This window comes from Giraffa tippelskirchi, chromosome 8 (genome assembly GCF_054371585.1).
Source record: "Giraffa tippelskirchi isolate mGirTip1 chromosome 8, T2T-mGirTip1v1.2.pri, whole genome shotgun sequence".
NCBI lineage: Eukaryota > Metazoa > Chordata > Mammalia > Artiodactyla > Giraffidae > Giraffa > Giraffa tippelskirchi.
Genome location: NC_137282.1, coordinates 126,397,348 through 126,414,345, shown reverse-complemented (window position 1 = coordinate 126,414,345; position 16,998 = coordinate 126,397,348). Strand labels below are relative to the sequence as shown.

The window sequence follows — 16,998 nt, the reverse complement described above, 5'->3', positions numbered from 1 at the left end:
GAAGGATACTTTGAGCCTCAACCCCTACCCTTAAACTAGGGATAATTATAGTACCTACTATAACTTTGTTATGACAATAAGATGAGTTGATACAGATAAGAAAACACATTGCACAGTGTCTGGAACATAGTAAGTGCTCAAATCTTAACTTATTATTATGTGACACCTGGAACTTTTGCAGCTACTGGGAAGGAATCCAGCCAGAGGGCCATGAAGCTACTGGATTCAACCAGACCCGAGACCAACCTGCTACTGCACTTCCAGTTCTGACCACCAATGAATTCCCTCAGCATCCAGACCAGTCGCAATTGTTTTATTTTTTGGATACTTGCAGCAGAAAATATCCCATGGTGAGACTTGGGCAAGTCATGCAGCTCTCTGAGCCTCAGTTTCTTTATCTTTATTTTTAAACATTTATTTGATTGAAGTATAGTTGATGTACAATGCTGTGTTAATTTCTGGTGCAAAGCAAAGTGATGCAGCTAGACATCATATACATTCTTTTTTCATATTCTTTTCCATTATGGTTTATCACAGGATAGAGTTCCCTAAGCTATACAGTAGGACCTTGTTGCTTATTCATTCTATACATAATAGTTTGCATCTACTAATCCCCAAATTCCAATCCATCCCTCTGCCCTCCCCCAGCAACCACACCCCCCCGCAAGCCCACTCCCTTCCCACAGTTTCCCCCTGAGGACACCAGGCTTCCAGACAGGGCCAAACCATGGGACGCTTTATCATGTCTCTTCTTTCAGAACAATCTCTATCCGGTCCCTCTCCCAGGAAGCACAGACAGAGGCCAGAGCCAGGAAGTGACTTTAATGTCTTTTGAGCAAGATGAGGCCCCTCAAGGAGGGGAGGGAGGAGGGTGCTAGTGACCGGACTGCATCCTCCTCTAAATCAAATGGCACCGACGGATACAGCCTGGGTCCTTGTGTAAGCAACTCAGGCCTACTTGGCAGGGACATATGATGTTGATGGCACTCCTGGTCTGCAGAAAATGGGTAAGAGAGTTAAAAGCCACCAAGGAACAGGGAAGAAGGAGGTTTAAATTTCTTGGGGAGCAGAAGCAAGAGCCCAAGTGATGGAGTGAGACAGACTTGAGGTCTGACAGCTCTACAGCTTATAACATCGTGACCTTAGACAAGCTACTTTGTCTTAGTTCCCTCATCTGTCAAATGGGAATAATAAGGGACTTCCCTGGTGGTCCAGTAGCTAAGATTCTGAGCTCCCAATGCAGGGGCCCAGATGCCTGGTCAGGGAACTAGATCCCAAATGCTGCAGCTAAGAGTTCACATGCCAGAACTAAAGATTCCCCCTTGCTGGGATCTTTAGACCTAGTGCAGTCAAACAGTTTTTTTTAAGGGAATAATAATAACAACCCCATTTGTCGTTGAGGGAATTAAACAAAATGAAGTAGATTAAGTGCCCATAATGAAAAGACCCTCTGGCTACTTCAGCTGTAGAGTTAAACCACAGGAGGGACCTGGCTGTCTCCCTGGGCACTGGCAGTTCTCCAGACAGAGAGACGGAGACTGAGCCCAGCCTCCCTAGAAAGGTATGGGCCCAGGGCCAGAGAAAAGGCAAGCAAGAACAAGACATACTGTGCGTTCTGGTCCCTGCATTTCCACCAGCCAATAACAACCATGCTTCACTGAGCACCGTCATTGCCAGGATCACATACTTTTCCCAACAAGCTGGTCGGGTGCGTACCTTAGCCCCATTTTACAGATGAGGAAGCTAAGGCTCAGAGAGCAGAAATGATCTGTCTAAGGTCACAAAGACAGGGGTTGGTAAAGCCAGGGTCTAAATTCAAGTCCAATCCCAAAACTGTGGACCTGCCTGGGCAGCTCCTCTCAAGAAATTAGGTCATTGCGGCAGCGTGGTAGGGATGGACTGGGAGGTCTTTTCCCACCTGCTCTGCTGCAGTGATGTTAGGGTAAAGATACTCATTCATGCAGCAAACGTTTGTTGAGCAACTACTATGTGCAAGCACTAAGCTGGGGGGTAGGGGGTTCAAAAGTGAATATGCTTTAATCCTGCTCTTGCAGAGCTCTGACCAGTGGTGGAGGCAGACAGAGGGCAGGCAAATCAGAGAGGGTCTGCTGAGGGTCTGGGTCCCGAGGGTATGCGAGTTCCAAGGAGGGAAGGCTTCTTGGAGGAGGCGGCTGGAGTTGCATTGCAGGACTATCAGGAGTTTGCCAGGTGGAGAAGGGGGAAAGGATGCTTCAAGCAAAGGGTGAAAAAAGCAGGTGCAGCCATGCGGGGTTTTTGAACCTTCCCCACCCTACGTACCAGCAGGCGCTGCCCCACTGGGGCAGGGTCTCACCTGGGGCAAGCACGTCATGGTCATTCTGGCCCGAGGGGCACAGAAGGCACCACCGGAGTCCAGGTTGATGAGACAGCAGTCACTGAAACACTCAGAGTGGTGGGAGCACCTAGCTCCGTTTGCCTGTGGGGACAACCGCTAAGTCACCAGGCTGGCCGTGTGTGTGTGTGTGTGTGTGTGTGTGTGTGTGTGTGTGTGTGTGTGTGTGTAGGGGGGAGTCCCCTGACACTGCCAAAGCCCCATGGATCCAGATCCAGAAAGAGAAGTCCTAGAGAAGTTCACCCCCACTGCACTCCTCCCTCCCCCGCAGCACTCAGAGGAGCAGGGAGGAGAAAGGGGGAAGTTAGGACTTTTCCCTCTGCTTCTTCTTTCCTGGGAGACCCCCTCACCTCTGTGGGTCCCAACGGGTCACCTGTGTTGAAGGACCAAATACTCCCCGGTCACACTTTAGTAGGGGATGGGGAAAGACAGAGAATAGGGTGGAGAGAAAGACGTTGCGTGCCTAGAAGGGCAGGGAGAGGGGCAGACACTAGGGCAGGTGTGCAAGGCGTGACTGGGGGCAGGACTGAGTGTCCCAGAGAGGGAAGAGGGGAGGGGGCTAGGTGGGGGAGGAGGAGGGAAAGGCTGCTGCTGGTTATAAGACCACTTTTATTAACCTCCAGAGCCTCTGGGGAGGTGAAGCAAGGGCTTTGAAGCCCTTTGGGAGCACACTAAGCTTCCAGCCTGAGAAGAAATCCCCAGTAGGGGGTGGTCCTCTCCGCCGCGCGCCCCCCTCTCCCTGTCCCCCACTTCTCTCTCCAAACCCAACTGGCCCCTTCTGGATGGAGAGTGACGCCCCGGCCACCGCCCTCGGCTAGAATGGAAGCTTCGAAACGTCTCTTGGCTTACCTTTGTAGACCCCTTTTTAAAGAGCGCGAACTCTCCGCAGCAGGGGAGCAGGACCCCTGCGAGGAGGAGCGCGATGGCCCAGGCCATAGGCTTGGGCGGCGGAGGCGCGGCGGCTCCGCGAAGCCGAGAGGCGGTGGGGAGAAACCCCTTGGCGACCTCGTGACCGGTGCCCCCGCGCCCGCCCTGGGCTGGAGGCGGAGGGTGAGGGAGTTAATGGTCACAGGCCGCTCGGGAGCCGGGAGCCGGGAGCCGAGGCCAAACCCTGCGGAAACCCTTTCTAGCGCCCAGGAAGCTCCCCGGCCCGCGGAAAGGATGAACTGAGACCCTGATTCAGGCTTTGACAGCCCAGATGATCGATTTTCGGGGCCCCGGGGCCTTCTGTGTGTGATAGTGTGAAAGTGTTCGTCACTCAGTCGTGTCCGACTCTTTGTGACCCCATGGACTGTAGCCCACCAGCTCCTCTGTCCATGGGATTCTCCAGACAAGAATACTGGAGTGGGTAGCCATTTCCTTCTCCAGGGGATCTTCCCGACCCAGGGATCGAACCTGGATCTCCTGCATTGCAGGCAGTCTCTTTACCATCTGAGCCACCCCAGCTGAATTTAAAACTGTAAACTAAGAGTTTATCTTGAAAAATTATGCAAAATTTATACGCTGAAATGAAAACAGCAGCTTCTTGATATTCGGGCTCTCTCTCTGCCTTTGCTGCACCAAATTGCCTCCCCGCCTACCCTATGTTTTGGACAAGCCAGCCGGGACCTCTGGTGTTTCTCACACCTTCTCCAGGCCCAGACATGTGGTCTGTAAGAATCGGGAGCCAAGAGAAGATGACCTTTAAGACCTAGAGGTCTCCCAGTTCTAAGTCGATGAAGTGTGTAAGAGTTTGTGAATCGTATGTGACTCACCTGCCTTGGTATGGGGGCAAGATGGAGGACAGGAAGATTGGGAAGGAAAAGGAGGTTCTTTGGGGAGAGCTGCAGGCCATAACCATGGGCCCTGGGGGAGGCAGGCTTGCCTCATCTCTTCCCTCTGGGTGAAACTCCCACCTCATCTCACCCTGCGCTGCTTCTCTGCTTTTAAAATTTGGTTCTTGGATTTCCCCAGTGGTCCAGGGGTTAAGAATCCACCTACCAGTGCACGGTCACAGGTTCGATCCCCGCTCAGGGAAGATCCCACATGCCGCAGGGCAACTACTGACCCCAGGCGCCACAACCACCAAGCCGGCTCTCTAGAGCCTGTGCTCCGCAACAAGAGCAGTCACCACAGTGAGAAGCCCACACAGCACCACTGGAGAGTAGCCCCCTCTCTCTGCAACTAGAGAAAGCCTGTGTGCAGCAATGAAGACTCAGCACAGACAAAAGTCAATAAATACAATAAAATTTAAATATATATATATATATATATGTAAAATTTGGCTCTTAAGATCTGAGGAGCCCTGACTTGATGGGGTGCCATAGACTGAGTTTTTCCCCCTCCCCCAAGTTCATAAGTTGACACCCTACCTCCTAGTGTGATGAGATTTGGGGGTGGGGCCTTTGGGACATAATCAGGGTTAGATGAAGCCATGAGGGTCCCCTCAGGATGGGATTAGCATCCTCATGAGAAGGGACCCCAGAGAGCTTACTGTCTCTTTCTCTCTGCCATGTGAGGACCCCTTGAGAAGGCAGCTGTCTGCCAGCCAGAAAGAGAATTCTCACCAGAACCGGACCACCCTTAACCTGGATTTTTAGCCTCCAGAGGGTGAGAGATAAATGTCTGTCATCTAGGCCACCAGTCTACCGTGTTTTGTTATGGCAATGTGAGCTGACTATTATAGGGGGGTTAGGTCTTTTCTTTAAGAAGAAGGGCCCCCACTGTCCTCATAGGGGTTTGTGTCCAAGATCTCTGTCAGCCCTCCCTGTATCAGTCATGGTAATTAACACAGTCTGTCATAACAGAGAACTCTTGAAATTTCAGTGGCTTGGCACAATAATGCGTTACTTGTCAGTCATGTAAATTTTGATATGGGGCAGGAAGACTTTCTTCCATCTCATAGCCACATCATCTGGAAGACTGGCCCCCGAGGTCCTTATGGAGGAAGGGAGAGAGAGGAGGAGAAGGTACACGGACACGTCAATGCCTCAGCCAGGCCTGACACCTGCCTCTTCCACTCACAGACCATTGGGCACAACAAGTCATGTGACCCCCACCTTCTGCAAGGGAGTCTGGGAAATCCAAGTCCTAGAAGCGTTAATGTCTACTATCGTTCCTGCTGCCTGTTTTATAGGTGAAGAACCCAAAGGCTCAAGGTAAAATAATTTGCCCAAATAACACAGTTAAGTCACAGGGCGAGATATCAACCCAGGGCATTCTAGCTCCTGAGGTCAAGCTCTCCCCATGCCCCACTGCTGTGGGCAGCCAGAAGTCTTTGTCCCCTAAAGGGATTTCTGTCATTCTTTGTTTCCTGTCTATAAAGCTCGTTGTGAACCCAAGAGGAGCCCCAGAGTATAATAATTCTTCATGTGGAGTCACCTACTTCCCGGAGGTATCTGGCGCTGCCTTATGAGTGGTCGATAATAGGTAAATAGTGTCTCTGCTCAGGAAAGGGACTGATCTGGGGACAAGAGACCAATGGCTGTGTGTGTGTCAGGACTGGCATGTTGGAATTCTTGATCCGAGGCCCAGGAACCTCAGAGAGGCTTATTGAAGGCCCCGAGGGGGAGGTAAGCCCCTGAAATTCTAAATTCTCTCCAAAAAAAATTTTTTTTAAGGCACAGGACTGCATTAGCCTCAGAGACTGGTTCAGAAACTTCAGGGTTTTTTTAATTTTTTTGAAGTCTAGTTGATAGAGCCTTCATTTTTAAAAATTATTATTTTGTTTGGCCATGACTCACAGCATGCGGGATCTTAGTTCCCTGACCAGGGATTGACCCTTGCACCCCCTGCAGTGGAATCTGAACCACTAGGGAAGTCCCAATAGTGCCTTTGTTTTAAGGTGAAGAAACTGAGGCCCAGAGAAAGAAGGGACTTCCCCAGGTGACTCAACAGAGCCAGGTCTGGCCCCGGGCTCCTGACTCCAAGTCCTGTGCTCTTTCTTTTGTGCCGATGGCTTGTTTCCCAAATCCAGCCGGCACTGGTCACAAGCACAAATCCAAGACACATGTGCAGTGTGAGGGGGTGGGCACCAGATTACTTGGGTCCCTGTGAGAGCGGCTCCAGCTCTGCCCTTTGGCCAGGACCCAAACCTGGGCAGCCCAGCCTCATATGATGAGAAGGGGGCAGGAAGGGCCTGGCTAGTGGTCCTCTGTTCTCCCACCCCCACAACCAGCCCCCTCCCCGTCCCCATCCATTCACCTTCCATCCTCAGACACCCTCAGTGTCTTCTCCTTCCCTGCATCCATCTGTCGGTTTCCATAACAATATTCTCACTGGTCTACAGCAAAATGGAAAAAATTAGGGCAATGCGGTTTTTGTTCGTGTCGTTAAACATGTTTAAAGAACCATTCTTTATTCTGAAATTACATCCTTCCTACTTTCTTGGCCTTCCAATGCGTTTTTATGAAACAATGGAAAATAAGACAATGCTAGTAGTTTTATTTGGTTTTCCATGCTGTTTCTTGGCATATACACACACACACACACACACACACACACACACACACACACACACACACACACACACACACACACACACACACACACACACAGATTCTGTCAGTTTCTCAAAATTTTTGGAGGTTTTAATCAATCTGGGAAATCCAAAATAGAAATCTGGTGAAAACTGCCCTAAGTTGAGAATCACTCATTTCTCTGCTCATTCCTGAAGGAATGCTCAAGGGAGTCTGAGGAGAATGACAAGCAGAGGCTGGAAGGAGCCTGGGAATTAGAGAGAGCACAACCAAGGCTTCCTGGGGAAGAGGACAGGCGGTGTCCGTGGGTACAGAGGTAGAGGCACCAGGGTCCTTCCGGTGCCCAGGACAGGCAGGGAAGCCTGCAGCCAGGGACAGTGCTCTTTCATGAGGGCTTGAAGGGGGACTATGGTTTGGGCAGGCTGAGAGTAAAGGCTTGCAAGCAGGGGTCCAACTCCCTGGCAGTCCAGTGGCTAGGACTCGGTACTTTCACGTCTGGGGCCCTGGGTTCAATCTGTGGTTGGGGAACTAAGATCCCACAAGCTGCGAGACTTGGCCAAACTAAACATACAAGCAGGAGTCCAGCGGGACAAAGCCTTGGAGGTGAGAATGAGTAGGGGACAGGCTGGCTCTCTGCTTACAGAGGATGCAGGGTAGAGTTGGGGGTGGTCAGTGCTCCAGGGAACTTGGGGGACCTTGGGAGTAACCCCAGTTGTGGTGACTCCTCACTGGAAAGCTGGGCTGGTGGTGGCCGTGCTGGAGTTGGACCTAGCCTGGGGTCCAGAGGTTTCATGGGGTGGGGCTTCTCTGCTGCTCTGTGAAGACAGGAGGGGTCTCCTGAGAGAGGAAGAGGCCCAGTCCTGAGGGAGGTTACCTCACGCCCATCCTCAGGTCATCTCTCTCTCTCTCACACACACACAGCTCCCATCTTATTTCTTCCCGGGACAGACTGGTCCTGGGGAGGGGCTGTCAGCTCAGCTGGGGAGGAAGACAGGCCTGGAGGGAGAGGACAGAGCTGAACACAGCCTCCTCCAGAGGTGGCCAGCTCTCGGACCCCGAGGCGTCTACCTGGAGGACAGAAGTGGGTAGTCACACCTGGTGGCCCGTGTGCTACTGCATTGCTCTCCACCCGCAGGAGTATCTCGACAGGTTAGCCTATGACAGAGGCTTCCTCAGAAGCGCCACAGAGGGCTGCCCACAACCTCTGTGTTCGGGGGAAATGTTCATGACGAGGTTCCTCGGAGATCTCTGTGCAGCTTCAGGTGACAGAGGGGCGGCCCGACCTGGCGCCCGGCCCGTACTGCCCGTGCGGATGGGAGCTTCGTCCTTCTCTGACTCAGTGGAGCCTCTGAGCCATGTCGGTACTTAGTTGCTTGGGCAAAGAGTGTCTCTGACCTCCTCAGGGAGCCATGACGTAATCACAGCTCCTTTAGATACACCTCAAAGAAATGCAAGACTAACTTGTTTTAAAAATAAAAACCAAAGGAGCAGCATTGGGCCAGCAGCTGTGTGAGGCTGGCCTCAGGGGCCCCGGGGCACACTCCCTGATATTAGGTGTCTCCTCCTTGGCTTTAGCCTTTGTGGGGGCCTCAGTCTCTCTGTCTCTGGGAGGGTGGCTGCCTCTCTGGACAGTGGCAAGGGGTGGGCAAAGCTGTATAAAGCCCCAAGCCCCTCCCCTCAGCACCCATTATACAAAACCCTAGAAAACTCGACTGGCCCTAGTTGGGTCAAGCAGTGTGGCCAGGGGGCCCAGGGACTGTTACCTGGGGGGACTTTGTGAAGCCTGGGCCGAGCAGTTTCCCAGAACAAGGGAGATGGAGGATTGGGATGGGAATGGATGCTGGTGGGCAGGAGGACTGCTGTGCCTCCAGATGCAGAAATCCATCATGGTTAAGTTCCTCTAGCCAGGGGCAGTGCCTACGGAAGGGTCCTCAGAAACATGTGCCCACTGCCTCCTACCCCCCCCCCCAAAAGCCATAAGGTATGTTCCATAGACCACTGGGTTTCAATCATTATTTTTTTTTTTACTACAAAGATACTTTTTATACTGGTATTCAGAGAGGTAGTAGATATTGTTGGCATCCATTCCAACTGACTGACCCATGTTGGTTGTTTACTATTTGGATTACTATCACTGCAAACGTGTGTGTGTGTGTGTACACACATATGTAACATGTGTATATGTGTATGAAACAAGTTTCACAAAAGAATATTAACATTGACTATATGTGATCTGCTCTGAGATTTTCTATTCTATTTCATCTTTTTAGAATGTCTATTAGAAACTTATCGTTGCTGGCGGGGGAGGATGGGAGAAATGATAGTTAGGGAGTTTGAGATGGACATGTACACACTGCTATATTTAAAATGAATAACCAACAAGGACCACAGCACATACTATAGCACATGGAACTGCTCAGTTATGTGGGAGCCTGGATGGGAGGGGAGTTTGGGGGAGAATGGGTACATGCATATGTATGGCTGAGTCCCTTCACGGTTCATCTGAAACTGAAACTATCACAACATTGATTGTTAATTGGCTATACCCCAATACAAAATAAAAAGTTTAAAAAATAAAAAAATTAGAAAAATATATTGATTAGAATTCCAAATTGATTTCACTGCCAGCTTATGTCTGTATTGAGTCCAACTAGTCTGACTGCCCAACCCACTGTAGATACCTTGGCAGCCTCCATTGCCCATTCATTCATTCAACAAACATTTTAGCGACAGTAACTCTATGTCAGGCACTTCACCATCAGAGTTCTTCTGCAGATAACAGACACCACTGTGCCTATTTTAAGCAGAAAGGGATGTAATATAGTAATTGAGGGCTTATAAAGTCTTCAAAAGGGTTTGAGGGGTAGAATCTAGACTGAACTTCCTGGAATAAAATTTATTTAAAAACTGAGCTGCCAAGGAAGCTACCAACTCTGCCACCATTAGCAGGATGGGAGTCAGGAGGCCATTGCTGTGACTGTGGGCCCCAGGAAACACAAAACTTAGCTGTGCTCTCAGACTCAGGAAGCTGCCATCAAAAACTATTGCTCTGTCAGGCGCCTAAAAGAAGAAAAATGTCTCCCACATTTCCAGCCCTAAGGTTCAGGGAGGAGGTGGAACAAAGGCCAAAACAAGTCAATCTACAGCAGCCACCACTGGGACAAAATGTCTGGATGTGGCACAGGTTACTTGAATGGGGTGGAGGTTGATTTCTCTCTACAGGAAAACTTATCAATGTTTTCAGCTACAGATCACTTTGAATGTCAACCTATGCTTTTTATTTCTGTGCTTCTCTGTCTCTCTCTTTTTCTGGCCATGCTATGCAGCTTAGATTATATTAGTTCCCTGACCAGGGATTGAACCAATGCCCTTGGCAGTGAAAGCACAAGAGTTCTAACCACTGGACCACCAGGGAACCCCTGCTTCTCTTTCATACATATTTAACAATTTAAATCACATCTCCATTGATCAGGGGTTTTGCCCTCCCCTGGGAATTTGTTGGGGAAATCCCATGCCTCACACCCTTCTCCCTCACCAATTTGCACACCCACCCTGGTGCACTCTTGGAAAGGTGAGCTTCCATGTCCTGCTCCCTTGTCATTTCCTTCCAGCAAGAGTCCAGAGAGAACACTCCCTCTGCTCTGTGCCCTTGTCAGTCTTTACTGAACTGATGCCCAGGGTCCCGGAACTGCTGATTAGGAGCTCTGTCACCTTTCAGTCACTGGTCACTTGAACTTGCTCATCCCCTTCTCAGTTTCCATGGCAACCATAGTTCCCCTCCCTCTAAAAACAATTGCTTCACAGACAGATGATGATAACTGCCATTTGTGGAAACCAAGGCAAAAAATGGTCCTGGGAGAGAATTTCCTGATAGCCCAGTGGTTCAACCCCTGGTCAGGGAACTAAGATCCCATATGCCACGTGGTTTGGCCAAAAAAAAAAATTTTTTTTTTTAAATGGTCCTTGGAAAGATGGGCAGATAGATGAGCTCACTCTTTGATGGACCCAACTCGCTCCCCTCCCTGGTACCCAGCTCTGTGCTCACCTGCCAGCTCCTACTTAAGAGGATATGGAAAGAGTACTCAAAGCTTAAAAAAGACTTGTCTGATAAGAAAATTATGAAACAAGTAAATTACTGATAGCAGAACTTCATTTACCAAGACAGAGCTGTAAGATACACAAATAGGTTTGGCTGCAGAAAAAGAACCAATGGCTTATTATAAGACAGAAGTTTGTTTCCCTTTCCCATAACACTCCAAGGATATGCAGTCCAAGGCAGAAATGGGGTCTCATGGTCTCAGCGGTCCAGGCTGCTTTAGTTTCACTGCCCTGGCATCTATAGTCATTCTTTTCATAAGCCTGGTCAAAGATTGCCTTGTAACCTGTGCATATTCCAGGTATGAAGTGAAGGGTGAGGGTGGGCGTGGGAGGGCCTGACTGCTTGCTTTAATACTCCCCACTCCATCAGTCAGTCATGGTCACATGGCTGAGCCTAGCTGCAAGAAAAACTGGGAAATGCAGTGTCTACTCCAGGAAGCCATGTGCCTGGATAAAAACCAGACATGGGCCACAGTCTGAAATATGTGTGTGTGTATGTGTGTATTTGCCAGGGGGTATGCTTTCTAATTCCATACGTTATACTCACAGAGCCCTGTCTAATCTTCTTAACCATGCAATCTCCATTCTACATCCTGTCTCCTGGACTCACATGTGACTCCAGCACCCTTCCCCTCCCAGAATACAAGTACCCAGAGTGATATGAGAGTGGAGAGGCCCTCCAATAAGGATTCATTTCCCTTTGTCATTCTTTGTCAATCTAGACTGACAGGGTTGGGCCCCAGTGGCTCACAATGTACATACGACCCTTGGAAATAAAAACAGTTTGCCAGCCATGTACCCAGAGTATGACACGGAAGCTGGGCAGTTAACCTTGATGGTTTCTAGTCTTAGGAGACGGGATCTGTTACGTAGCACCTCCTCCCCCCTTTCCAATGATGGTGCCCCCAGCCTTGCGGAATTTTCCCTGAGGTCCCATCCAGAGGTCAGATCTTGGGAACCAGCTCACTGCCTTGGAAGTAGCTGAGGTTCTCACACTCGCTCTGGCAGCCTTGACACCCCCGTGCCCTGGGAGCTCTCGTAAAACACCAGGAAATGCCAGAGATGGGACCCAAGTTCATGAACTCGGCTCTCTTTCTCTGCCTTCCTTCCCTCCTTTTACTCTATCGTATGTATCTAGGTCACTGTATCTTGAACAATGACTTGTAACCTATTTTAAGAAATCACATTTCTATGTTTTTCTATTACTATTTGTTTGCTCCTTGCTCATTCATTTTGAAATCTGTTACTTGTCGGCAGATAAGCTATAGCAGGTGCCAAACATTTAGGTGAAAAAATACCTTTTCACTTTTTCCTCCTACTTTAAAGAAAGACAGGCACTAATTAGTTTCAGCTACGGGAGTCCTCAGCCCAGCTCAAGGAAACGAGGTGTTGTAAGATGCTAGTGACTGAGAATCTCTGGGGTTAGGAGAGGGTTAGCAGGAAGGGAGGACAGCTGAGAGGAAAAAGGGGACCCTCCAGGGTGGTGTTTTGGTTCACCCTTTGGCTCCATGGAAGCAGGTGTCATGGAGGGTAAAAGCTCTCTCTACCCACTTCTTGTCTCTCTCAAAGGAAACTGTGCTCTGTTCCAGGACATCTGAATGGCCATAGTTACTGGTGGGCAGGGGTCATGGGCATTAAAAGTCTCACACTTGAGTGGGGTATTGGTGATTTTTGTTCTCATCCTTGAGTGGAAGGAATGAACCTGTGGCAAGACCCTTGGAAGAGTCGCTTGTTGCATTCATTACTTACTGTTGCATAATGAATTAACCCAAAAGTTGGTGGCTTAACACATCATTTATTACTTCACTTCATTCTGTGTGTCAGGAATGCAGTCACAACTTGGCTGCGTCCCCTGGCTCTGGGTCTCTTCACAGGCTGCCATCAAGGTGTCGGCTGGAGATGCAGTCACCTTCAGACTCCACTGGGAGTGGAGCTACTTCCAAGTTTACACAGGTGGTGGTTGGCAGGTTTCAGTTCCTTGCAGGTTGTTGGACCAACAGCTTCAATTCTTCACAGGCTGTTGGCTGTCCTTTCCATAGGATAGCTCACAACACAGTCATTGGCTTCATCAGCACAAACCAGTGAAAGAAAAAGGAGAAGGGGAGCAAGATGGAAGTCACAGTGTTTTGTAATCTAATATTTTTTTTGGCTGTGCTGGGTCTTAGCTGTGGCATGTGGGATCTTCAGTCTTTGTTGTGACACACAGGATCTTTAGTGCGGCCTGCAAACTCTTAGTTTCAGCATGTGGGATCTATTTCCCTGATCAGGGATCGAACCCAGGCTCCTTACATTGGGAGCACGGAGTTTTACTCACTATACCACCAGGGAAGTCTCTGTAACCTGATCTTTAAAGTAACAGTCCCTCACTTGGCCACTGCATGATCAGGCCACTCAAGGTGGCTGTTCTCTTGCTCTTTGAACATCCCCTGCTCGACCAGACCCTGTTTTGCCTGCACCCTACTCGCATGAACGTGCTTGCCCCCTGCCCCAGCTAGTGGCTGATCTAATCCCTCAGCCAAAAGGGCTCCACCTGCTAGTTTATTAAGGGAAATACCTTCCTTGTGATGGTCGTTAATCTGAGCAGCTGTGAGGGTCATACCCCAGCTGATGGTTTCCCTGGTAACTAACCTGAGTCAACCTGACGTTAATCCCCCTATAACTAGTTGCCTCATTCTTCCCCAAGTAGCGAAGATGGCTGTCGTGTTCTGCCTGATCTCTGCGGTAATGGTGGGATGTTGCTCCAGGACCTTTTGTTTCACACATGTAAGATGCCCTATCTCTCTGTTACTGTCGCCAAGCTCTTTCTTCACTCATGAGGCTGGGCAATCACAAGACTTGCAGGTGCAGCCTGACAGCTATATCCTCTCGGTAAGAAGCAAGTCACCAGGTCCACTTCACATTCAAGGGGAGAAAATTACAGAAGAGCAGTGGTAACATGTGAGTTTAGAGAAGAGAGGCTCTGTTTTAAGTTTTAAGATAAAGCCGAGGACTCCAGCCCTGTTTGCTTGAGACCCTGTGTTAGGATCCTGCTGGAAGCAATCCAGTGGGGTTTGGCATTACCTCATCTCTGTCACACGTCTCCTTCAGGAAATCAGTTACAGGAGTAATTGGCAGTCTGCCTGGCCAAATGCCATCTACCAGCACCCCAGCCCATCTCGTAATCCCATCAGAGGAAACTCTGATTTCCCTTCTGGTAAAATTTCAAGTATAATAGTTTCCCACCCTGGAAAGCTCTTCCCTCTCTCCGGATCTCATTCAAGCCCATCTCTTCTCTGAAGTCTTCTTAGAATCAATTGAAAAGATGGAAAGAGACGCTTCTTTGGAGAAATAATTGCCCAAAGGTAAAATAACTCTGCAGGTAAGGAGACAAACTAACCAGCTGGAAGTCAGACTGAGGGATGGGATAGAAAGAGTGGCCACCATTGGTGTGAACTTTCTCTTCTCTTTGGCAGAGAACCTCCCAGAGGGAAACAGGTGCATTTAGCTGCTGAGTGCAGATTAATCCTTGTTGATTTTTGTCTTTTTTTTTGTGGCACCTTGCAGCTTATGGGACTTACTTCTCAGACCTCAGGGATTGAACCCAGGCCATGGCAGTGAACTCAGATGTCTCAGACGATAAAGAATCTGCCTGCAATGCAGGAGACCTGGGTTTGATTCCTGGGTCTAGAAGATCCCCTGGAGAAGGGAATGACAACCCACTCCAGTATTCTTGCTTGGAGAACTCCATGGACAGAGGAGCCTGGCGGGCTACAGTCCATGGGGTCGCAAAGAGTCAGACATGACTAAGCGACTAACATGTTCACTTTCATGGCAGTGAAAGCACTCCATCCTAACCATTGGACTGCCGGGGACTTCCCTAGTCCTTGTTGATGGATCCACCTGTGGCAGGTTTTTTCTTTTTTTTTAATTAATTTTTATTGGCATATAGTTGCTTAATAATGTGTTAGCTTCTGCTGTACAGCAAAGTGAATCAGCTATACATATACATATATCCACTCTTTTTGGATTTCCTTCTGTTAGGTCACCCTGTGATGGCTTTTAAATACTCACGAAGTGTTTGACACTCTTCAAAAGGTAGCACCTAACTTCCCTTGTCTTGAATGTGAACTAGACCTAGAGACTCACTTCTAACAAACAGAAGGTGGTGAAAGTGATAATGTATGACTTCTGAAGTTAGGCCAGAAAAGGCACAGCAGCTTTTGGTCTGTTCTCTCTTGGATGATTCACTCTAGGAGAAACCAGCTGCTATGTCACGAGGATGCTCAAGCATCCTTGTGAAGATGCCCACGTGTAGACAAACTGAGGCCTCATGCCAGCTGCCAGCACCAACTTGCCAGGCACGAGTGGGCCTCTTGGAAGTCACCCTCCAGCCCCAGTCAAGTCTTCAGATGAGTGCAATCCTGGCCAATGTAACTTGACCTCAAGAACAATTTGACTGAATCAGAAGCACCAAGTCAAGATGGCTCCGAGAGATAAGGAGCTCTTATCGGTGTTTAAAATTGTTAAGAGGAAAAGAACTGGAGAGACGCCGCAAGAGGAAAAGATTTCTGCTTCCCTGTTCTAGCGTACTTGATTGGCAGGTTCCTCCAGTGCGAATGGCTTCACCAGTGCCCAGGTCCTGGAGCGGCCAGCAAAACCCAGTGACCAGCAGGTCCTCCTGGCGCTGCCTCTCGGGCAGCAGTGTCAGCAGAGTGCCTCCACCTCCTGCAGCTTCTCCAGCACCCGGTACCTGCTGTGCACGTGGCTTCCCCAGCCAGAGGTTCCTGCGGCACTGACGGGTTCTCTAGCACCAGGCTCCTGCGGTGCGCGGGGGCTCCTGTACCCTGTCCAGGCGGTTTTGTCATGGGCTGAGCACCTTTGTCTTGACACATCCCTGAGAAGAGCTCTCCCTGGCATCTAAGGAGGCAGACTTCTGCAAGTGCCCCTGGCATGACACCAACGTGACCTTTCCGCTATCGGGCAAGGCACAGACTGTTCTCTTCAACAGGATCTAGATTTCAACCTTGAGGTAGGAGGCAGGTATCACTTCCTGGAATGCTTGCTCTGTTTCAGCCTTAGTCTTGGGCACAAGGGCTGCTGCTGTGTCTGCTGTTCATGTATTTAGAGTTCTCTTTACTCCTTACTGGGCTTCCCTGGTGGCTCAGACGGTAAAGAATCCACCTGGGATGCAGGAGACAGGGGTTTGATCCCTAGGTTGGGAAGATCCCCTGGAGAAGGGTATGGCTACCCACTCCAGTATTCTTGCCTGGAGAATCCCATGGACAGAGGAGTCTGGGGGGCTACGGTCCATGGCGTCACAAAGATTCAGACACGACTGAGCAACCAACACTTTCACTTTACTCCTAACTAACGAATTCTTTATTTATTATAACAGGGGATTGGACTAACAATTATTTTTAAATCTCCCTGTTTAAATTATGGTGTGGTTTCTCTCTCTTGATTGGACCCAGATTGAAACACTAAGTTTTGCCATAATTTGTTACGCAGCAACCACTAACCAACACACCACACCCCCTTGTCATTGTCCACTGCCAGCTCTCCTTTTATTACCATCGGCCAATTGTTATCATGTGCCTGCCCAGAGCAGGCTTTTCCTTCAAGCCCTTTTATAAGCAGTCAGATAGGACCTACTGCAAAAAGAACAAAATTTATAAGACCCAAGCTTTAATTTGCCAAATGCCACATGAGAGACTCAGATGAGAAGTGCTGCTGGAAGCCCCAAAAGTGGGTATAGTTGAAGAAAACTCTAGACTACCACAGGTCATGGGGACACAGCCCATGGGAAAGCAGGAAGACAAGCCCTGTAAGCAGGGAGAAGTTTGTATCAAAACCTCAGGGGCAAGACTAAACATGACAGGATTGGGTCAGCTGTGACTTGTTTGCTCCAGTTTGACTAGTGAAGAGTGTTGACATGCTTGGCTAGTGGCAGGCAGGATGCAGAGATGCTGAAGGGCCTTAAATGCAAACCGAATTCATTTGGTGCTTTGGTGCTATTATGTAGCAAAGGGCTCCAGTGACCATACCTTCCAGGACAAAATCCTGTCTGCTTTTCATGTAGGTACGCTTGCACTT

The 16,998-nt window shown here is 49.3% G+C and overlaps 1 protein-coding gene across 1 annotated transcript; it reads right to left on the bottom strand.

Moving 5' to 3' along the window:
* Nucleotides 1-379: 379 nt before the first annotated feature.
* On the bottom strand, nt 380-3,545 carry CLPSL2 (colipase like 2). The gene is made up of 3 exons (XM_081520187.1): nt 3,221-3,545; nt 2,333-2,455; nt 380-994 (listed from the first exon to the last, which is right to left on the bottom strand). Exons 1-3 carry the CDS (start codon nt 3,305-3,307, stop codon nt 899-901), a joined length of 306 nt encoding a protein of 101 aa, XP_081376313.1. The 5' UTR covers nt 3,308-3,545; the 3' UTR covers nt 380-898.
* Between the last annotated feature and the right edge of the window lie 13,453 nt (nt 3,546-16,998).

Excerpts from the sequence above, each read along its gene's own strand:
- CLPSL2 (XM_081520187.1), bottom strand. The coding sequence starts at position 3,307 with ATGGCCTGGGCCATCGCGCTCCTCCTCGCAGGGGTCCTGCTCCCCTGC. Across the intron at positions 2,456-3,220 it reads TTAAAAAGGGGTCTACAAAG|GCAAACGGAGCTAGGTGCTC; the intron begins GTAAGCCAAGAG and ends TTGTCCCCACAG. Across the intron at positions 995-2,332 it reads CCATGACGTGCTTGCCCCAG|ACCAGGAGTGCCATCAACAT; the intron begins GTGAGACCCTGC and ends CATTTTCTGCAG.